This window comes from Fusarium phalaenopsidis (genome assembly GCF_050370095.1).
Source record: "Fusarium phalaenopsidis strain FUZ10S chromosome Unknown contig_32292, whole genome shotgun sequence".
Taxonomy (NCBI): Eukaryota; Fungi; Ascomycota; class Sordariomycetes; order Hypocreales; family Nectriaceae; genus Fusarium; species Fusarium phalaenopsidis.
Window position 1 is genome coordinate 1,498,505 of NW_028145410.1, and position 21,416 is coordinate 1,519,920.

Genomic DNA, 21,416 nt, shown 5'->3' on the forward strand with positions numbered 1-21,416 from the left:
TCAAGTATCGTAACATCTCTCATCACCACCAAGACGACATGCATATCAATATCAACCGTGACCAATTGTGCCTCGCATGGCGCTAGCAGAGCGTTGATTGCTTCTTCGAATTTCTACCACTAGTGCAACCTTGGGCGCTAAGGATCAACATTCAATTCCCCAACGCTCTGCCTGTCCGCCAGGCTCAGTCCCCCGCCGGGTGCGGCGTGAGCCCACCTGCAAGCCCTCGGAGGTTGGTAGTGATGTCTCTATGCGTGGCCGGTACAGTACTGTAAAACTCCAAGTTAAAGCTTGCCAGGCTGTGTCGGGACTGGTACAATGGCCAGTTTGAGAAGACTAACTGCACAAACGTCATGGCACTCCTTGCTGGCGGCGAATAATATAGTCCATCCTTGGTCGAGGGAGTCGGAAGACACATGGTCGAGATCAGCCAGCTCCTAGTCAGAATGGCTAGGAACGCCGCGAACACCCCCATCTGGCTTCATCTTTCTGTTCATCATCTCTTGCATGGGGGGCTCGACTTACGCTGTTGCTTTGTGGCTGACCTTGCCTCCCACGACGGCGCTATTTCCGTATTAGTGCCACCTCTGACATCATGTCAGCCAAGGCCAAGCCATACGCTTGCTCCGTCACACAGTAGGGCTGATCGATCGTGTGGGGACCTCTGGGGTTTCACGGACCCTTGCATCATGCTAAACGTGGTTGAGTGGTGGAAGCCCCCAGGAAGTAGCTACCTGCTACAGTATTCCCAGCGTCAATTTCAACAAGAGAAGTTAATTCCGTAGGCATCTATGCAGGCCCTACGTCTTGGAGATTAAGCTTTTGTCAGTTTGTACAAGCCAAGCTTGATGTACCTGGCCAAGTACTACCCAGGCATTGCCTTAGATTTCAAAGGGCTTCTTCGACATCTTGATAACGCTATGGTTAGGATGGGGTTAGGATTCGGGCCATGGTTGGGTTAGGGTCGTCCTGACTGCTCGTGCACAGAGACTTTGCCGGAAGGCAGGTAGCCCGTCTTAAAGTGGGCCGCCAGGCACCTGGTCGGAGGGTTCGAGGCATATGGCGTTCGGAGGCTTTCAGGGCCCACGACTCCACTCGCTTTGGTGACTTCTGACATAAGCCTCATGGCAAACTGGGCTCAACGCTCATGGCTTCTGCATTGCACTTGCACAGTTCCTGACAGCTGGCTGGCACCGGCATATAAGAACCTCATTTTTTTTTTCACCTTCCTCTCACTTCCACCTCACTTCTGCCTCACTTTTCCTGTTGCCTAGGCCACGTTTGTTACCGGGCAGTGGGCAGTGATTCACTTAGGGGTGGCTCTATCAATCACAACACCATGTTCATTTTGGCCTCACTTGTTCCTCACTTGTTTTTTGCCTAGACTTCCAGGTTGGATCTCGGCAATATCTAACCATTTTTTTTTTTTGGCTCATTTGGAGCAACAATTTACTTGGCAAATGCTCTTAGGCACTGAACTCGGTCCGCTCGCTCATTGACGATCACAAGCTGTAGTTGACCAGTCACTAGGTAGTCTGTAATTCTTGCCTTCACATGTCTTGTATCATAATATGCGTGGACGCAACTGCTTTGATTGCAATTTCCATGTAGATTTGTGACGTGATTACATTGCATATCTACTTCATTGCTGATTTAGAATCAAAGTGACCGAGTCCCAACCAATCTTGGAAGTACCACCCTTGCTCCATCACCCATGATTTACATGAATCCCATCGCAACATGTGACTGCTTTGCTCACTAGAGCTCACCGGAGACGCCGTAGACTGCACCGTTGGGGTCTGTGAAGAAGGCTGTCAGAATCAAGAAACGATTGAGTATATGGAGACTGAGTGACTTACTAATCTCGACAATGTACCCAGCGACGTAAGAATCATCCATGTCCCAGGCGCCGGCGACCTCGTTGAGTCGCTTCTCGTAGGCGCGTTGGGCGGGGGTAAGGTGAGCGTCGAAGGGCATCGAAGTCGGAACGCCAGGGCGGTTATCGTCATGGAAAGGGTAGGGTTCATTGGTGGGTGGGTATGGGATAGTAATGGGGATGTGAGTGAAATCCCCAAGGTCGAGAGTCTCCCAGGAGTAGATCGACATGCGCTGAAAGTAGGTATGGTCGTAGACGGCACCAAGAATCTGCTCCGTCGCCTGGTATGGGTCCTTGACGAGTGCGTCGATGAACTCCTTCTTCTTGTCAACCTTGTCGACACTCAGGGTCATGATACCGTTGTTGTTCTGGCTCATGAGTTGAATGAGGCCAGGTCCATGCTCAGGGAGATATCCAGACTCGATGAGGGAGGCAAGGAGCTCGATCTCAGAGGTGGGGTAGGCATCGGGGGCACTGGTAGACTCAACAGAATGCTCGTCGTCCTGGACCTGGGTGATGGTCATCGCGCCCTCAGGATTCTCTTGAACAACCCAGCCCAGAGTATCAAGGTAGTCGGTGGGATCAATCATGCGCATGATAGGGCAGCAAAGAGCGAGGAAGGCAGCCAGGTTGACCTTGCCCTTTCCCAGATGGTCGCGGACGAAGGAATAGACCTTGGCAATGAGGGCCCACTTGTTGCGTTGAGCCTCTTTGTTCCAGAGTGTGGTCAAAAAGCCAGAAACAGTCTTCTGCTGAACATCGGGGAACATCTTCAGATAGTAGGCTTCTGACAGTTAGCAAACATTCATCGCAAATGTGAAGCGTCCTTACTGCGGAAAGCCATAAAAGCATTCAGAGGGCGCTTGGCGCGGCCAACAGAGGCATCCTGGCTGCCCGAGGCGACTTCATGAGCGGGAGGGCCGTTTGGGTGGAGCTGGGTTGCAACATGACGGAGGGTGTTGTTAGGGAGGACAGCCAGCAGGTCTTGAACGGGAACCCCGACGAGGCTCTGCGCGAGCGTGTTTCGATCCATGTTGACGAGGTAAATGCTTCGAAAGCTGAGAGTTGCCGATGTGGATGGAGCGAAGTGATGATTGCTGCCGGATGGTAGGAGGGAGGATGCTGCTTTTTTTAAAGCAGTGAGGTGAGGGAGTGAGGAGCCAGGGTGTGTAGAGGGGTGCCGGTAGGATTGTTCTTGGCGACCACCAAGATCCACAGAGGACGATGGTGGGTTAGGGCCGATGCTCAGGCAATGAACAGGGAATGGTCCGTGCGTTTAAACCTCCTCTTTTAGAACAACAGGTACGTACCCACGAGGCTTGGCTGAGGGCAGCGAGGGGTAGACAGGCCGTAGTCATGAACCTAAGTTGGGCTGCCCGATGCTTCTAATCTACGCATTCAACACAAGTGTGACCGTCAACATGCAATTTTGTGACCTAGACTAGACTCTGTAGAGATACCTCAGCACCTCTGCTGTACCTCTGCTGCTCTTTTTTTTCAAGCACCCTGGCCATTGCCTATGTAATGTGTGAACGTCATCAGATAGAAGTCATCGTCATCCGCGTCTGCATCCTCGAGAAACTGGCATGCATGACATGCGGCGTTCAAGAAATTGAGGGTAAGGTACCCTCCCATGTCCGAACGGGGTGTCCTGCCCTGCATAAAATTTAGACCGTGAAATATTGCAGGATGACAAAGTACTTACCGCTGGCGTGAAGTACAGGTACTCATCGCTGATGTCGTCGATCTCGTTGGGTGGCTATCATCAGGTCAGCGTGATGCCTTCGAAATACACGGAACAACAGACCAAGCCGTCCAGTCTCATGCCCGGATACGTCCCCCCCGATAGCCGGGCGAGATCTATGAATCGTTCCTCTCGGTCGGCCAACGACCGTTCGTTTCCAGGCACGTCCTTGAAGATATCAGCCACTGTTTGTGAGGATTATGAGGAAGCTTACCACATCCATCTCAACACGCTTGAATTCGTATGCATTCTCGAAGCCATCAGTCAACGTGAAAGCTGAGCAGGGCAGATGGTATTCAACGGAGTCCTGAGGCGGGGGGGTGCTGGCAGGGAAGGTCGGCAGCTGGGTGTTCATGATGTAGTTGTTCCAAGGCGAACCAGGCACTCTTCGATAGGGATGCCAGAATGGGACAGATCGCCACTCGTTGTCCATTGCAACCTTGACCAGCAGCTTCCTTCCTTGACCCGACACTCTGATGGTGTTGGGAGCCACATTGAATTCGATTGCAGGCGCCTGCGACGGCTGAGACAGGCGGTAGCCCTTGGCCACGATTGAGAGCGAGATCTTGAAAAGAAGTGCTGTGGCGGATTGCTCGTCGACATAGGTAGAGAGACTATGCCACGGATAATCCGCGAGATGCTCCCCAAGGATATGGGTGATGTAGAGGAAAGCAAGGGCGGTATGGGCGATAAGGCAGGCAGATCGAAATTTGAGGTCGGCAGGATTCTCCCAGACTTCACCCACGACCAGCATCGCAATGAAACCCAAGTTGGCGAATGGGAACTGCTCAGACTGGCTATGCTCCCAAGGCATGCCCCGAGGCAGGCCCGCAAGTTCCATGGTGTCATTCTTGCCAGGTTGGTAATGCTTGCGGAAAGACGATATGGCCTCGGCATACCACATCGAAATGCTCGCCTGAATGATGACCGAAGGCTTTTCTCCTGGTATCTCCCTTGCAGCGAGCGTTCGAATGTCCTTGAGGATGTCATTATCCTCAGCAAGGTCTGAAAGTAGGTCTGGGATCAGAGAGGCGACCGATTCAAGAATGCCTACAAAACTTTAGGGTTAATGTAAGCAAAACAATGTAATACATACCTTCAGTCTGGAGCTTTTTGCCTTCCAATTCCGGTAGGGGGATGTCTCTGAGGGCTCGCTGAAGGATAATACCGTGAAGAGGTTTGAGAGCAGGGTCAACCCTCTTAGCGAGGGAAATCTCCCTCCACAAGGGACTGAAGCTGAATGAGTTTTCCATGTTGGTGATCTCTGTGATGCGAAGGTTGAATGCGAACAGAGCAGCAGCCGGGCCCGTGATGACATGCCCCTAAAACTCTGCATGCCTTAGGCCTAAAGCTCCAACAATAGGACTGTGCTTCTATTACTCTTTAGGGCCTACTTGGGTAATTTAGAGAACAATACGATAAGCCTCCGATTGTTCTCTGCCTAGATTAGGTAAATTTGCCAAACTATATTGCCTTAAAAATATTGGAGAGTGGGTGGCAAAACTAATCTTCGCGTACTGCTCTGTTGCCCAACATAACCCTCCCAAGTTCATAACATCGGTCACAAGCCTCGCCTTTATAAAGGCCGCCCCAACACCTACAGCCATGGCGCCCGACAATATCTCTATGGAGGAGATGGCGAAGCACCCCCGATGTACTGCGGAAGGGTTTCTCAGCCCGCCCTATCTGGACGTGCCCCTCAGCTTCGTGTACCAGAAGGATCGGTCTGATGTTCACATCTTCCTGAACGACCTTTCGCACCCCCAATATCTGTGTTATGTCGCAGACAACTTCAGGCATGTGAACTTGTGATTGAAGGAGTCTTGATGATCTAATCGTCGCAGCCGCCGTGTTGAGCAGTCCGTCATGGTGTTTCATGACAAGGCCAGAAGAAAGTTCCGCCTCTGCCCCATGCCTCCGGGTGTGTCGTCCGATACCTCGACCTATGGAAGATTTTGTTTTGCCCGTGGCATGTATTTGTATCTACTGCGGTTAACTAGAAGTTGCTAATATGATACTAGACGCTACCGGAGTCGACAATGTTCCTGTCCCCTCTGTCCTCCTGACGCTGGACAATGGATTGGCCCATTCCCTTTCGAAGAATGCGTGGATCTTGTACAGAAAGACGAAGGAACCGGACATTCGCAGACAGCGCCCCGAAATCTCGCATGTGCAACTTTGTAAGCAACCTTTTCACGAATATGCGAGCTTGTCTAACGTTTGTATAGGCGAGGCCATTACTCAAATGTGGTTCAGTGAGACTCCTGAAGTCAGAGAGCGTTGGAAGCTCATGGCCCAGAGAGCTCTCGTTCACTACATCGAGAAGAGGCAGGAAGCCGCGAACAACGAAGCTTCAAACGGAAGTATGGAAGAGGAACCTTCGGATTAATGTACCTCTGGGTGTAGCGAGGAGGTATCGCATTGTACTTTCCTCTACCAATCTGTGCGGGTCTGCCGCCCCAGGCCTTCACCCGCACTCGGTGGCATTCCTGTTCACTTGGAGGAAGGGTATCGATGGCGGTAGCACAGCTTGAGATCTCACCTTTGTCTACCGGGTTCTGTGATGGTTATGGTTATGGGATGCATGGTCTTTCACTCTGGTACTCAAGTAGCTAGTCTTGGGCAGCAATGCCTTAGGTAGTTCACCGGCTCCGCTTCTGCGTTGCCCCAGGGTGAAGATCCAAACAAGGTCATTCACTGACTTTTCTGTCTGCCTGCGTGACATCGTGATGCCATGATCTAAGATTCAACCGTCGACGTGGGTCGGTCGCTGTTGCCTTTGGGAGGCACTGGGGTCACCATAGCAACCACGCAAACTCCTTGACTACGATTAGGCAGGTAGCTTGAACCTATTTGACTGTGCTCAGGCAAGCATCCTTGAGTGCTTAGGTAGACATCTTCAACTTCCATGGCGGTGTTTAGGCAAGCATCCTTGAGTGTTTATGGAGGCATCTTGAACTTCTATGGTTGGATTTAGGTAGGTATCTTGAACCCGGCTGTATCATTTGTATACTTCTGTCGCCCCAGCCAGTATTCCATATAAATGTACAAATCCCATCCCTTCTTGCCGTCGCTGGCAGCGCCCTGGAAGGGGTCGAAGCCCAAGTCTCATGGCCCGTTCCAATCGCTGCTCCAGATGAATGTACCGCACCGCCACTCAGACCCCTTCTCCTTCTCTCCAGACGGCCCCAGCGGCCGCGGGCAAATGTAGAACGAGCGCCCTGTAATCGATATTAGCTTCAGAGTTTGACCTTGTACCTGCCTGCAGCCGTGTACCCGCGACGTTGTGCAACGGGGACGCCACAGCATGCACGTCACTGATCGTAAGATAGCATCCGTTTGGCTCACTTACCGCAGTTGACGCCTGGCTTCTTGGTGGTCAGGCTGATGCAGGGTTCGTTGTGTTCACATCGGGGTGCGACTCTCTTGCCCAGCAGCTTTGACCAAGACTCTTTGGCCTCGATTGGGTCAAACACCTTGTCAAACGACTCGCCATCGGTGGCGGCGTTGCTGTTCTCGGATGTCCTTCCTGCTGTGGTAGCAAACATTGATGAAGATGATCCCTGTAGGCTGGTCCGTGTCTTTGACGACCCTGTCGGTTTCTTTGTTGGAGAGGGCGTAGAGCTCGTTGCCACTCGCTCTAGCTTGTCGAGCTGGGAGGTTGGTGCTTTTGGCTTGAAGAAGCCCTGCAGGGTTCTTTGGCCCGGGGCCAGCGGCTTGCTCTTGGCGTCGTTGGAGCTTGTCGTAGTCTTGCTCTTCTTGAGGGATCGCGTTGATGTCGTACTCGTGGTGTCTGCAGGTCTCTTCGTGCTCGGTTGGGATCGGGTCTGGCTGGAGCTGGTGGTCTCCATGGTGTCGGGTCTAGACGAGGCGATGCTGGTCTGTGAGCCTGTGGCCTGGTCAAGTTCCGTCGACGCTGCAGGTGTGTTGCTATTTGCGTAGCTCGAGGGCTTTGCGGGCGTATCTGTGCTGACCGAGTCTTGTCGGGAGAGGCTTGGGCCCGTCTTCTTTGTGAACATGTCGCGGATGCTCTGCCGTCGGTCAAACTCTGGGATAAGCTTTGCAGACAAAGGGAGAAGGTCCTTGGAGCTCCAGTCACGCTGACGCTCGCCATCTCGAAACATCCCAGAGGGGTTCAGGGCCTCCAACAGTGCGCGCTCCTTGCCTTCCATAGTCACCCTGTCAGCAAACGTCGCAAACACAGGACAGTGATCAGAGCCCATGAGGCCTTCCTGAATGTTGGAAAAGGTAAACCAGTCCTTGATGCCGTCACTGCACAAGACGTAGTCAATTCTGCTGCCGTTGTTGGCAGGCCGTGTGTTTCGCTTTGTGTCCCAGCAGGTGTTCATGCCTGCTCGTTTTGGGTGAAAGCAACGACACAAATCCCACAGAACAGGCTCCTCGCGGCCTTCATCTCTCTCTCCAACCACGTTCCCCTCAAAGATGAGCTGGTTGAAGATTCGCCGAACAGGCATGTTCAACCAGTTGTCCAAGCTTATGTCCTCTTTGCGCAACATCTCGGCGACGTTGGTCGAGTCCATCTCCGAGCGAACAACGTTCAAGTCGCCTGTTAGAATGACCTGCTTGCCTTCTGCTACAAGATTTCGTATCCTCACATCGAGTGCTTGGAAGAAACCTGAGCGAAAGTCATCCCGAGACTCGTCACGGTTAGCAGGGCTGTACACCCCGAAGAGCACAAACCCCGGGAACTCGAGAATCACACAGCGGCCTTCGGAGTCGAGAGTGGCTTCGTCGATGATGCCGTCGAGCTGGCCTGGCCGAGGGTAGCCACCGATTTGCTGATCGGGAGGGAGATCGCGGAACTTGGTCGTGGACTTGGGGGGTGTGAGGACACCAGTGACCCCTTCTTCAGCTCGGATGGGGGCACACTTGGAGTTTCGCGTGTAGATGGCGACGCCAGAATATCCTTGGGCTAGTTAGCTTGCTGATCTTTGAAGCCTTGAAGGAGGAGAGCCATACCCTTCTTGTGCTTGGGCAAGCTGAAGAAGACGTCCCAGCCAGGGACGAGGACCATCTCATCATGGAGATCTTTTCGCTGGATCTTGGTCTCTTGCATGGCAACGATATCAGCTTCCAAGATATCGAACATGGCCTGTGGAAAGAGTCAACACTTGCACTTAGACAGCCTAGACATGGCCCAGGTCCCAGTTTCAGCATCGTCTAAATCATCCCAGTCCTAGCATCATCCAGGCCTAAGTCCGAGTATTACCTAGATACTTGCCTAGGAATCATCTAGGACCTAGGCTGAGCATCATCTGAGTCCTAGGCTAAGTACCATCCAGGTCGTTGTCTGAACATAATCCAGGATCTTGTCCAAGCATCATCCAAGTCCTTGCCTGGAAACCGTCTAGGTCCTAGCCTAAGCATTATCTAGGTTCTAACCTGAGCACCATCTGGGTCCCAGCCTGAATCTAACTCATGCCTTATCCTGAACATGCACAAGATCATTGAGGTTTAGGCTGTATCTAGGCCAATGATTTTTGAAGCAGGGAAGGAACTTAAACTGAGGGAGGAAGGATCACAGCGTAGGAGACTGGAGGAAGACTGACTTGGAAGGTTCGCTTTTCTCTCCAAGGTTGATAACCAAAGGGATTCCTGATGACAGCAAAACATTAGAACTCCTCAGCCTCTTAACAACGAATGACGAACCTGATGCCGTTGACTGGGAATGTGTAAGTGAGTGGGTCTTTGAGTTGGAGAGGAGCCTCACCATTCCATGTTGTAAGACGAAATGCCATCGTGGAAATGCTCAATTCGAGCCTTGGGGAGGATCTTTCACAGTAGAGTCTCTGAAGGGGTCGTGGTGGGCGTTATTCTCGTGATGCACATCATCTCCAGCGTTTTTGGACGATGCGATAATGGAAGGACAGGGGAACTTGGCCGTAGGTCGCAAACAAGGACAAATCGGCGGGATTGAAGAACACCAGATGCGTATGAGAGGGCAGACAGAACCACGAGAGAGATAAAAACTCAAAGCATCTCGGTAACGAAGTGACTCGAAGTCGTGATCTTCACAGCGTTGCTCGCGTGAGGGTTGAAGATCGCGGCTGCTGACTACAATGACGCAGGAGCTTTATCGCTTGCGCGGCCACCTCGCGAGATCACGTGCCCTCGGTCACCCGCGAGAAAAATTCGAACCTTACAATTGAGGCAGCACTGATTGGCGGCTCTAACCGAGCTCGTCCAAGAATGACCTGATCACAAACTTGGCTTGTAACCATCAACACGTCAACCGAACGAACAACAACGTTCACCATGTCTGCCGCCCGACAGTTCACCCGCACCGCCTCGCGCGTCTCCGCGCAGCTCCGCGTCCCTGCCCAGCGCCGCTTCGCCAGCACCGCCGAGAACGAGTTCATCAAGGAGCGCCAGCACATCAAGGAGCACGCCAAGGGCACCACTGGTGAGTCGCCGACGACTGCGGACTGGGTCAATTGGATGCATTGGGCATGATTACTGACAGCTAGCAGAGCTCTGGAAGAAGATCTCCATCTTGTACGTCCCGACCCGAGGATTGAGTGAATTACGAGCCGAGCGTCGATTTCGGAGGATCGGAAGCTGAAGACGACACGGCCGCGATGCATTGGTACGAACAAGAGCTAACAAGATGGAAGCGGCGTCATCCCCGCCCTCGCCCTGTCCGGTGCCAACGCCTACTGGCTCTGGAACGAGCACTGGGACCACTGGAACCACATGCCTCCTCTGGAGGAGCGCACCGAGTACCCCTACCAGAACATCCGCACCAAGAACTACCAGTGGGGTGATGGCGACAAGGTCAGTTGGGATTCTTTACGGGCCAATTGCACAAGGCTAACAATGTCACAGACTATCTTGTAAGTTACTACGACTTCCCGAGCGATGAACCCCGACATTGGAAGAGCTCTGCGAAGCTTGAACTCGACATCAGCTTCGACCAATAGAGCTTCACGTTTGCCGTACAGTGCCGAGGACAAAATGCTAACCTGCCACAGCTGGAACGAGAGCGTCAACTACCACAACAAGGACAAGGTCGCCTAAGCGAATCTTTAGACTGGTCATGTGTTGGACAACTGACGGACAGCTCCTCCCGGAGATACCTTGTACATGTTCCCTAGACTCGAATTGACTGATTGTTGAGATTGTGTGCCTTGATGAGACTGCTGTGTGGTGATGTGAGATTGTCAATGATGAGTAATGCCTCGCCCTTCACTGGTGCCATTGTGGGTGTAACCAATGCATGTCCTGGATGAGGAACTGGAAGCCCTCGAGCTTCACCTAGCTCTAAGAGGATCTTTATTCATATGCACGCCAATTGAGCATTGAATTTGCGCTACTGGCTGATGATATCAGACCCCTCAAGTCATGTCCAACGACGCATTCTGCCCACCAAACATTGTGTCATCCCGGCATTTCCCGAGGAACAGCCGATCAAACCACAAACCGCCAAGCGACCCATCAACACACCAAGCGCGTGCGCCAGGTTGGGATGAGATGCCTGGAGCTGTCTAAAGAACGGAGGCTATGAGTGTTTGACTCTTTGAGCATCGATATCAAGGCCTAGGCCTCTCGTAGAGGTAGACAAACTTCCATTCGCTTGGGGTCCTTCCTGATTGACAGTGAGGCAGGAAGGAAGGCGCGACCGGGTGTAGAGCGACAGCATCACTTCCCATCGCGTGCACACTCTGAACTCAAACCCAACTCCTCCATTTCACATCCAAACTCGCCCTTCCAACTTCCACTATTTGATAGCGCGCAAGGATGGCTCGATTCCTCAACCCGGCCAAGATTGGCCTGCTCGTCCTCGTGGAGCTCTATGTCGAAGGAGCTGTGCCAAGTGATGCGATCCTCCCAGTCCTCTCCTTCGTCCACGACCACCTCACAGACTTTGCTCCGAGGAGTGTCTCTGCAGATCAGGCCGAAAGATGGGGCAAGGCAGAGCGGACGGTCAGCCTCATCATCAGCATCAAAGACTTTGAGAAGCTACTCGGCAGCTATCCCTTTTTGATGGGCATGCCTGGGCGGAGATTATGGGACCAGTTTCTAGGAAAGCTCTGGGACATCAACTGCCTTGATGCAATGCACGACTTTTTTGACCACCTCTCTCGTCTGCTGGCCAAGACGAAGGAGGAGCGACAGAGACTTGCCGAAGTGGGCCATCCCGTTGAAGATGAAGGAGGAGTCAAGCTCACACCAAACTCGCCCTTTGGGACGTTTGTTCGTCGATCACGACTGGAGTACCATCGACTTCGATTCCACGACTGCACTGAACTTTGGAAGAACTTTGTACGATATCGACAACCTACTGCCCAATACATGAAGCGCAAACTCCCGGGCTTTGGGCGGATGAGCTTCGACAATGTCTTGTTGATGGGCGAGCAAGAGGACTGGGATCACCAGAGTGTTATGGATCTGGCCTCGGTGGCGTACGGTGACATGCTCACCGGGGATCAGAGTAGTACGGTCCCCGTGAGTGCCGACGACATCGGGAGCCTCCTCGAGTTCCAGATTGAACAAGTACAGAGTGAGTGTAACCCCCCAGTGCTGAGGATCTTGCTCACACGAAATAGAGTATGGGAACCGAATACCACTTGAGATTCGCCATCAGTTTCACGACTTGCTCAAGGACAGTTGCATCAAGCCCAGTCTTACACATTACCTCAAGTAGGTCCAGCCCCTTTATGTCACCGAGTCTATATCTAACAATCACAGTTTCCTTGACGCCTGGAGAGGAGGAGACTACCCTACCGCGTTCGACCTGCTTCATCGATATTTCGACTACACCATGTCCAACAGAGACCGCTCCTATTACCAATACGCTCTCATGAACCTTGCTGTTCTCCAGGCTGACTTTGGCTGCCACCGAGAAGCCCTGACAGCCATGCTCGAAACCGTATCGACAGCGCGAGAGAACCGGGACATGTCTTGCCTCAACTTTGCTCTCAACTGGCTGTTCCACTTTGGGCGTGCCCACCCCGATCTTGTTCGCGACCTCGTGTCTCATAGCATGCTAGGCACGGGCAAGGACAACCTCGCATTCCTTCGAGTAAAGTCGAAAGAAACGGGCATGTGGACGCTATGGAGTGCCGTGCTCCTCAGCGAGGCAAAGCTTGGGCTTATCAACGGAGACAGCGTGGCTGCAGCAATGGAGTCAATGGTTCGAAGTTCTCACATTGTCATGGTGAGAAACATGAAGAACATGTTTGGCTCCCACCTCGCGCTCTCGGCGGCCCTGTGGGATCGTCTTGGTGTCTCCAGTATGTCGTCGGTGGCATGTGAGGTCTTCCTGAGATGCCATGCACGACACTCGATCTTTGACGACGAGCTCAAACTCAGCTGTCGACTTGCAATGATGCTCGCGGGCCAGGGAAGATACGACGAAGCTTTGGAGAAACTGGAAGTGTTGGAAGAGAACTCGCTGAGATCATGGAAGCCGAGTCAATACTGGCACAAGTATCGAGGGATCATCAAGCTCAAGCGAGATCTACACCACAACAACCTGGAAGGGGCTGACCAACTGATATCGCAAATCGTTCAGTCCAGGGATGATGACCTGGAGCCCGACATGGCCTTCATCGTTGATAGCCTCCATGTCGACTATCTGATCCGGCGGGGAGACTTCCAAGCAGCATTTGCCAAGATCGATCGCATCATGTCACAGATACAGGAAGAACGGCGAGACGTGGTTCTCAAGGTCAAGCTTCTACTGCTGAAGACCTCGCTTCTGGATAAGTGTGGTCGAACGCAGAGGGGTTTCACTGCTGCCATGCGAGCGGCAAGTATCTCTTGGGAAGCCCGCAATATTCCAGGTCTCTGGGAAGCCATCGGCGCTGTGTCAAACATCCTCGTTTCACTCAGCGAGTTTGAGGCAGCTTCGCAATTGCTGGTGGCCGTGATACCTCGGTCTCTCGAATGCGATACGGCGAGCTTGTCCGGCCAGCTCTACAGCTATCTAGCTGACGCGAACATGGGACTTGCAGGGAAGTGCGAGCCAAAGTCAGCCAAGCGGATGGAATACATGACCAAAGCCCTCCAGGCTGTACAGAAGTCCTTTGACCAATACTCGCAGATTGAGGACATGGCCATGCAATGCCAGATGGCGGCGAAGAAGGCCATGATCATGAAGCTCTCCGGAGACATGGCCCTGGCGGCAGACTACGCGGCGGAGTATGTAGCACTACAGAAGAAGGCTGCTGCGCTCAGTCTTGGAGCGTGATGTGCGATGATGGCCAAAGCAAGGGATGATATGGTATAGCATAGACAGTGGCGAAGGGGAGCATCTTTAGGAGTTGATTATACTGTTTATTTGTACAAGGACGAGTGAGATATGAACCAGCCCCCAGGGGTACTCTTATTCAAGAGCATGAGATTTAATGATACACGTGCAATGTCTCGTTCCTCATCAATCGTGGTTGTCCCACGCAACACTTGTTCCACCTCCTGATGTCTACCATCGTACTTTTTCACCCTTCCTATTCCTTAGCCCACCCTCTGCTGACGTCCCCTTTGCTGGGGCCTCAACGGTTGGTGCTCCTGAATCGGCCTCTGACACATCATTCGTAGCCCATACTTTCTCGATGCAAAGTTCAAACGGCCCCTCCACACGATCCGTCAGTCCAACGCCCACACTCAGAACCTTTTGCCTCAGCATCTCAGTCTGAGGCTCTACAACGAAACCATGGTTCGTTCGTACAAAGTCGTTCCACTTGATGAGCACCGTTTCCCATTGTCCTGGCCGCTTGGCGAAGAGTCGGTGCTGGTGTAGATCTGACGGTTCCACACTCTCGGTCTGTAGGTTGACAAAGTAACTGCGGCCATCTGACTTGACTCGCAGAGCAAGGTACAGAAAGGGATCGATATCCCACATCGAGCGACCAAACACCGTAGGACGCTGATCGGGAGTTCGGAAGCCGGCGAACCCGGTGCGCTGGATGTTGGGCTTGTCGGCGGGGAGGCGTGTAGAGATGGAGCCGTAGAAGCGGGCATAGGAGGAGGGGGATTTCGGGTCGGTGGATGTTGCGTAGTCAAAGTTGCTGTCGGAGAAGCCGCCAATGGTCTTGTCGGTCATGACGATGCAGTCGCGGACGTTGTTGGAGGTGTTGAAGTCGTAGAGGGGCTTGGGCTTCGTGGCGCCCTTGATGGCCTCGAAGGATACGGCTGCAGTTTGTTAGCTGGAGGGATCAAAGCTCGAGTAGAGAGAGTATACCGATCTGTGTTCGTCGCCGGAGCTCGTCCATGCTTCGCCCGAAGAAGTTCCTCGAGAGGAGGGTTTGCGTCGCTCTCATGAGGGGCGAGTTCCGAAGTAGAGGATGTGATGTTCGTTGCAAGGTTCGTCGCAGAGCCCAATTGGCTCACCGAGAGTCGCGGGACATGAGCTAGAGGCAGAAGCAACAGTTAGAGCCTTGCGACTGCGCCTTTGCTCGGAGAAGAGGTGGTGGTGCAGCTCGTGAAGTGGTTGATGAGTTCGAAAAGCCGTTGAAGGTTTGCACAGGCTAGCATGTGTGAATCAGTGACACCCACCCGGCCTTCCCCCACGAGCCACCCGCGACTGTCCCCAAATCATACCATTTCCCACAGGGTCGGATCACGGCACATCATTTCTCCGACACCGGCCCAAGAAATTCTTCTGAGCCGATAGTGAAGTTCCGCCCGCCGATCAGAGCACCCAACTCCGGATGATGACCCTGTGCCGGCTCAATTGGTGCCCAGACGAATAAATGCCTGCCTCGTCGACGATGGCGCTGCGCCCAGGCGCCCTGAGAAGGGGCGTCATGGGCACGGTGGGTGTGCAGTTTGCGCGGTACTCGTCCATACCCTCGAGGGCAAAGATGGTGCGGGAGATGGAGAAGACTGCCCGTCAAGAGTCGAAGAAGATGGAGGCCGAGTCAATGTCTGTTATGCAGAAGAGGGCGAATGATGAGTACTTTAGGTCAGGAGGAGGGCCTCTGTTTCCTGGTGAGTTGGTTATATACCCTCCAATTGAGGTTGTGAATCACTGCAAGACTGACTTCAACTCAAGGCACCTTCATCCCCCTCCCCCTCTCTCGATACCCCGGCGGCACCAACTTCTTCCGTTACTCATGGTACCGCCTGCGCCAATGGGGCATTGAGACCCTCTCCGTACTCCAATTCAAGCTCAAGTCTATGCCCGACTGGACGACCCGACCCAAGTGGAAGGCCGCTCGCGGCAAGATCGCACCGACAGCCAAGGTCATGTACACCGAGATGCTGACGGCGTTCGCGGCCGGCGACAAGGCTGCTATCAACTCTCTCTGCCTCGGCCAGTTCGCAAAGAAGCTCACTGCCGCCATCGACCGCCGGAACCCTACCGAGCGCACCTCGTTCGAGCTTGTCAAGTTCAACAAGACCCTCTTCTACCCTCGCGTCGTCGCTCACCAGGTGCACGCGGTGAACCCTTACGACAAGGACAACTCGACCGAGCAGGCGGTCATTGCGATTGCGTCGACGCAGCGAGCGTCAAAGTACAAGAAGTCTACTGGGGAGCTGATCCCGGGAAGCACAAAGGTGCAGGAGAAGATTGAATACGTGGCTCTGTCGAGGCAGGTCAACGAGAAGACTTACCAGTCTGGATCTTGGCGTATATGGGGCACGGTCCCTGCTACGACTCTCGAGGCGTATCTGGAGGAGCAGGCTTGGATCAACGTGGAGCAGGCCAAGCGAGCGGGATGGACTGGACCAACCAAAAAGTAAGAAAGAGAAGGTTGTTGTACTGATATGAAGGCTGAACGACCTGGTTTCCAGCTGAGAAAATGGGATCATGAGTCAAGGAGCAAGAATAACGTGTAAAACGAGAGTATATATTGTACGAGGATTATATCTGTGTACTATAGAATAGCATGGAGGTCGGCGAACGGACGTCAGTACATAGATAGTACTTCTCCAATTCAATCTTGGGTATTTGCCTTTTGTGTAAAAAGCAGCCGGCGTCCACGAAGAAACGAGGTTCCTCAGGCGATGTGAAGAGAGGTGATGTTTGTCGAGTGCACCACTCTGGTGAAGGGTTGGCTGACAGAGCCAGCCAAGTCGTTGTGAGAAACGACCGCATCTGACGACATCTCATGGGGACATGTCTAGAAGAACTTGCCAGTCGTGGCAGAGACGAGGTTCTCGGCGGGCTCATCAGTCTCCCTGCTCTCAGATCGCTCAAGAGGACGGTCCAAAGCATCGAAGCGACGTCCTTGGACCTTGGCCATCACGAACTGGACAGAGAGACGGAGGATGAGAGCACCAACGCCCCAGAGGATACCGCCGACAGGGGCAGCAACAAAGGCACCAAAGGCACTCCAGTCGTTGCCGTACAGACCCTTTTGAAGGAGCAGAAGCTCACCAGCCTCCTGAGCGTTGCCGTAGTAGACAAGACCGAAGAGGAAGACGGTGAAGATACCACCCAGACCACCAACGACAACCTCGAAGCCACGCCACCACCAGCAGCTCTTGATGAGACCAATGCAGAGAACTGGGATAGTGGCAGCGGAGATGAGATCGGTGATGAGGTAGATCTGAAGAATCGAGGGGGCCTTGAGAGCGAGGACGATGACGGGGATGATGATGAGGACGACACCGCCTCGGACGAACCAGACGTTGAGCTTGTTGCGGAACAAGTCGTTGGAGGCGGACGAGACCATAGCCGACTGTAGACTGTCGAAAGCGGCTGTGCTAAGGGTGACGACCATGACGAGGACGATACCCACGACCCAGCTGGGGAGTCGTTCCAGAAGGGCGAAGAAGGCAATGGCTCCCGATGAGGCAATCTCATCGCCCTGCAAAGCTCCGGACCAGATAGCGATAAGACCAGTAGAACCAACGACAGTAAGGACGCACAGCACGACGCCAGTGGCGATGATGGTGCCCAGGTGAAGGTCCTTGTCCGTCTTGGAGGCAAAGGTGCGCAGCCAGAAAGAGGACAGGAAGAAGCTGTTGGTCAGGATGGCGACGGGGAAGATGTACAGAAGCTGCCAGCCGAGGAGGTTGGCCTTGAGGAGGCCGGATGAATCGATGAGGCTGCGGTCGATGCTTGTCTTTGCGCCGATGGTGATTGTGGCGAGGATTACCAGGCCGATGACCATGGCTCCCTGGATGACATCGGTCAAGAAGGAGATGCGGAAGCCACCAAGAGCTGGGAGAGTCAGAATGTGGCTGCAAGTCCGGAGAGAGGTGAACTTACAGGTGTAGATAGTGGTGATGACGCACTCCACGATCATGACGGGGAGACCATCGAGGCCAGTCAAAGCCGTGACAACCTGTCCAATAGCCGAGAGCTCAGAAACCATGTACAAGAACAAGGTAACCAGCGTCATGAAGCTAAGATATAGCATAGTCAAAGTGCCATATCGCTGTCTTGTCCACTCCGTCAAGACGAAACCCTCAGGGCAACGTCGTCGAATGACAGGACCGAGGTATCCAAACATGAGGATGGGCAGAGCCGACGAGAGCGAGTAGACGATCATACCCTGAACACCACTAATGGTGGCCAGCTCGGGATACGAGAAGAGGATGGCAGAACCGAGAGCTACAAGAGTCAGTTTGTCACCGACGAAAGGGGGTAAGGGTCGGGGGGATTTCTGGAGCGGCAACACTTTTCCCACGCAAGCATTAACTTGATCGAGTATTTACGGTACAATCTCAGCTTTGCCTCTGCACGTCAGCATCTCCCCGAGATAGACTCGAAAGTCCTCGAGGTTGGATGTCGACGATACTTCGACTCAGCGCCCGTAGTGAGCCGCATCCTCTCCCCCCTCCCGAGATGTCTCTCTGGAGCAGGTTTGATGCATTGGTATCCAGCTCAGCTGAAAGTTGCTGAGCTGGATGAGGGTTAGTAGCAACAGAGTTGTGTGAAACATCTTGGGGAGGGGGGAGAAGAAGTAAGATCGTTTTGTTGTGAGGTACGAACCTGCTCGTTCAGTCTTCACTGCTTCATGCTCGTCGTAATACTCGCGTGTGAGATGGAAGATTTCCTCACAGCCAATTGCTTCATCGTTGCAATGCTGCCGTGTTCTTTTGCGTTGCTACCGCTCCGGGATGTTGCGTTTCAAGAGCTCTTTGAGGCTCTACTCACCGGAAGCGATGAAGTTGAGGGCCAGAGGAAGGGCTGCCAAACGTTAGTAGGTGGTCTTTTTGAAGGGAACCTGAGCGTTGAGGGTGCCCCATGAGTAACTCATGGGATCTAGAGTCTCTGGGAGATAAGTTTTCCTGACCCGTCTGAGTTCCGTTGCCAGAGAGAAAGTCCTTCTTGGACTGGTTTCTCATTCTCCAGGCAACGCCTGTTCCAATAACGCTGCGTCCATTGTTAGCTTGGTGTCTGTGTACGCGAAAGAAGAGAGTGCAAAATCTCCAAGGATCACGAACAGAAATGCACCATAAGTCAGGTACATGACGGCGTTGGACGCCTGCGTAGATGGTTGACCCATGGCGAAAAAAGGAGACGCGATCTGTCGTTTTTCGAAATCCGAAAGCTAGACGTTCAACAGAAAAAGTGTCGTTCCTGTGTGGAATTGTTGATGTAGGAGAGAAGAAAAATCAGGCATTCCCAGACTGAGGGGGGTTTTTTTTTTTCTTCAAATGCGCCGCCGCTTCAGCTGATTACAGTTAGAACCCATCTCCCACTCCCAATCCAGTAAAGGTAATCAGAACCGTCACAGATGGACAACGCGAACTCGTGGTGAAAATGAGCCGACAGGGAATCATCAGGTGGACACGAAAAGAGTGGAGTTTTTCATGGAGCGACGGACCGAAGAGTCTACAGGCTGCCGTTGGAGGAATAAAGGGAGATTGTGTTGCTTGTTTTATTAACTCGTTGACGATTGGTCTCCATTGCTCACGGGAATAACTGTCTCGCTCATTAGAGGCAAACCTTACCTTAGTGTCGTCGTAATGCTTGCCGTGGAGTCGTAAAAAGCTTACCTGGACATCATGTAATAATTGACTGAGACTATTCACATCACAGTAAGGCTTACCATCACATAAGGCTTTCCTTAGGCTCATAACGTCTTGGTAATGCATATCTTGAAGTCACACTAACATTTGCTCACGTTGTGAAGGCCCTTAGGCCTCTCGTCAAAAGTGTTATCTCGCCAGGGCTACCAAGTGCCCCATAGCATGATCCCACGATCGGCCCTTTTGCCAGGTCCAAACATCATATCATATCATATCATCACCAGGGAGAACATTCACACATTCATCAAGCAAGAGGGGACCAGAGAGTTATTTTTTTTTTTGGTGGGCTTTCACCCTTTTGTGGGCTTGCGCCCTTTTCCAACCTTTTTTTTTTTTTGGTTTTTCTAATTTTCTAAGGAAATATCCCATCCATACATGTCCCATCCGTGGTTTTCATACAAACACTTGCCCTGGTAAGCAAGTAGGCAGTGCGAGGCCAAGAGATTGAGAAAGAAAAAAGTGCAAATGAGTGTAGAGTGTAGAGAGTCGAAAGCAGAAAATGTTGAGAGAAATCGCAAACAAAAAAGAGCCGAGCGTGTTGAGTGTGTCGAGAAGCAACAAGCCTTGGGTGCCGTCACGACAATGAAGCGTTCGATTGACGTCCCTGGAAAAGTCAACCCCAACCACCAGGCTCGCGGCTTTGCGACTGCCCGATGGTGGTTGGGGGACAAGACATGTTAGGAGGCGGTCTGAAAGAAGCGACAGGTGGGTAGCAAGACTTGAACACCAGGCGATGAAGCTATCGTTGCGACAGAGCTCACTTGTAGTGCTCGAAAGATGTTGAGAGATGCGAATGAAAGAAGTAAAGGCGAAACAGATTGAATGAACCGGGAAAAGACGAAGCGAGTACAGAGCATATCGTTGAGAATCGTAAAGTAAACGAGTGTAAGCAATCAGATAGATATGCATGCGTTGTGTCAAGAAACAACCGAGAAATCGGTCGTGGTGTGAAGCTCTGACTTCATGCCGACGCGGTGATGAGTGTCAATGGTCGGAGAGCAAGAGCGCATCAGAGAGTGAGAGATTAGTCCGAGAACGCAGACTCCTAGTACCCAGTGGTGGAAGTCTCCTCTTCGGTCTGCTCCTCAGAAGTCTCTTCCTCAGACTCCTCGTTCTGATCGTCCTCATAGATGTCATCCTGCTCGGTGACATGGGCCTGGCGGGTAGGCGACTCGACAAGAACGTAAGGGTAAGCCGGGTTGCCAGTGTACATCATGTTGGCGGCGTAAGCGTTCTGGTACTGTGCCTGTTGAGGGTAGGCGGCTGGCATGTGGCCGAATCCAGGAGTCATTCCCTGAGGCATCATCTGAGGCATCAATTGAGGGTGAGCCATGTGAGTAGACATCATCTGAGACGCCATCATATGAGACTGCATAGCCTGAGCGTTGGCCATCTGTGCCTGCATCATAGGATGCATCATTTGCGCGCCGGGTGCTCCTGGGTATGCGAAGGCCTGGTGGTAAGGAGGAACCATCGAAACATAAGGCAGTGGCATCATGCCCTGGGGGACGAGGTTGTTCTGGCCACCAGAAGCGAGGGCGTCGACAGTGCTCTGAGGAGTCTCATCCTTGGCCTTCTTCTTGGAAGACTTGGGAGTCTTGGTTTTGTCAGCCTTGACAACCTTCTTAGACTTCTCACCCTTATCAGCCTTGGGACCTCTCTTGAGGTTATCGCAGGAGAGGTTGAGGCGATCAAGTCGGAGGTGCTCCTCGGATCGAGCGGTGCGCTTGAGAAGCTCATCCTCCACTTTGTTGTTGTGCTTCAGGTTCTCCTCGGAGAGGTGGTGAGCACGGGTGAAGACCCTCTTCTTGGTCATTCGGATCGAATCACTCTGCGAATCGTCGA

At 52.8% G+C, this 21,416-nt stretch overlaps 10 protein-coding genes across 10 annotated transcripts; 4 read left to right on the forward strand and 6 right to left on the reverse strand.

Annotated features, from left to right (window-relative positions):
* Positions 1-1,758: 1,758 nt before the first annotated feature.
* On the reverse strand, positions 1,759-2,909 carry LRP88_04759 (uncharacterized protein; the record flags this gene model as incomplete). The annotated part of the gene is made up of 3 exons (XM_083241326.1): positions 1,759-1,799; positions 1,860-2,660; positions 2,708-2,909. 3 exons carry the CDS (start codon positions 2,907-2,909, stop codon positions 1,759-1,761), a joined length of 1,044 nt encoding a protein of 347 aa, XP_083102474.1.
* A 464-nt stretch (positions 2,910-3,373) lies between these two features.
* Positions 3,374-4,873, reverse strand: LRP88_04760 (uncharacterized protein; the record flags this gene model as incomplete). The annotated part of the gene is made up of 4 exons (XM_083241327.1): positions 3,374-3,532; positions 3,582-3,635; positions 3,835-4,625; positions 4,717-4,873. The coding sequence occupies 4 exons, from the start codon at positions 4,871-4,873 to the stop codon at positions 3,374-3,376; spliced, it is 1,161 nt and encodes a 386-aa protein (XP_083102475.1).
* Positions 4,874-5,225: 352 nt separating this feature from the next.
* LRP88_04761 (uncharacterized protein) lies at positions 5,226-6,009 on the forward strand (the record flags this gene model as incomplete). The annotated part of the gene is made up of 4 exons (XM_083241328.1): positions 5,226-5,392; positions 5,465-5,577; positions 5,642-5,800; positions 5,849-6,009. The coding sequence occupies 4 exons, from the start codon at positions 5,226-5,228 to the stop codon at positions 6,007-6,009; spliced, it is 600 nt and encodes a 199-aa protein (XP_083102476.1).
* Positions 6,010-6,964: 955 nt separating this feature from the next.
* On the reverse strand, positions 6,965-8,730 carry LRP88_04762 (uncharacterized protein; the record flags this gene model as incomplete). Its single annotated transcript, XM_083241329.1, has 2 exons — positions 6,965-8,547; positions 8,601-8,730. 2 exons carry the CDS (start codon positions 8,728-8,730, stop codon positions 6,965-6,967), a joined length of 1,713 nt encoding a protein of 570 aa, XP_083102477.1.
* Positions 8,731-9,896: 1,166 nt separating this feature from the next.
* On the forward strand, positions 9,897-10,658 carry LRP88_04763 (cytochrome c oxidase subunit VIa; the record flags this gene model as incomplete). The annotated part of the gene is made up of 5 exons (XM_083241330.1): positions 9,897-10,044; positions 10,112-10,136; positions 10,256-10,415; positions 10,467-10,474; positions 10,613-10,658. The coding sequence occupies 5 exons, from the start codon at positions 9,897-9,899 to the stop codon at positions 10,656-10,658; spliced, it is 387 nt and encodes a 128-aa protein (XP_083102478.1).
* Positions 10,659-11,378: 720 nt separating this feature from the next.
* LRP88_04764 (anaphase promoting complex subunit 5) lies at positions 11,379-13,833 on the forward strand (the record flags this gene model as incomplete). The annotated part of the gene is made up of 3 exons (XM_083241331.1): positions 11,379-12,134; positions 12,190-12,281; positions 12,330-13,833. The coding sequence occupies 3 exons, from the start codon at positions 11,379-11,381 to the stop codon at positions 13,831-13,833; spliced, it is 2,352 nt and encodes a 783-aa protein (XP_083102479.1).
* A 231-nt stretch (positions 13,834-14,064) lies between these two features.
* Positions 14,065-14,902, reverse strand: LRP88_04765 (complex I intermediate-associated protein 30-domain-containing protein; the record flags this gene model as incomplete). Its single annotated transcript, XM_083241332.1, has 2 exons — positions 14,065-14,774; positions 14,824-14,902. The coding sequence occupies 2 exons, from the start codon at positions 14,900-14,902 to the stop codon at positions 14,065-14,067; spliced, it is 789 nt and encodes a 262-aa protein (XP_083102480.1).
* A 450-nt stretch (positions 14,903-15,352) lies between these two features.
* LRP88_04766 (uncharacterized protein) lies at positions 15,353-16,328 on the forward strand (the record flags this gene model as incomplete). Its single annotated transcript, XM_083241333.1, has 2 exons — positions 15,353-15,572; positions 15,637-16,328. 2 exons carry the CDS (start codon positions 15,353-15,355, stop codon positions 16,326-16,328), a joined length of 912 nt encoding a protein of 303 aa, XP_083102481.1.
* A 380-nt stretch (positions 16,329-16,708) lies between these two features.
* LRP88_04767 (uncharacterized protein) lies at positions 16,709-19,045 on the reverse strand (the record flags this gene model as incomplete). Its single annotated transcript, XM_083241334.1, has 5 exons — positions 16,709-17,754; positions 17,803-18,147; positions 18,694-18,726; positions 18,833-18,912; positions 18,984-19,045. The coding sequence occupies 5 exons, from the start codon at positions 19,043-19,045 to the stop codon at positions 16,709-16,711; spliced, it is 1,566 nt and encodes a 521-aa protein (XP_083102482.1).
* Positions 19,046-20,616: 1,571 nt separating this feature from the next.
* Positions 20,617-21,387, reverse strand: LRP88_04768 (uncharacterized protein; the record flags this gene model as incomplete). Its single annotated transcript, XM_083241335.1, has 1 exon — positions 20,617-21,387. The coding sequence occupies one exon, from the start codon at positions 21,385-21,387 to the stop codon at positions 20,617-20,619; it is 771 nt and encodes a 256-aa protein (XP_083102483.1).
* Between the last annotated feature and the right edge of the window lie 29 nt (positions 21,388-21,416).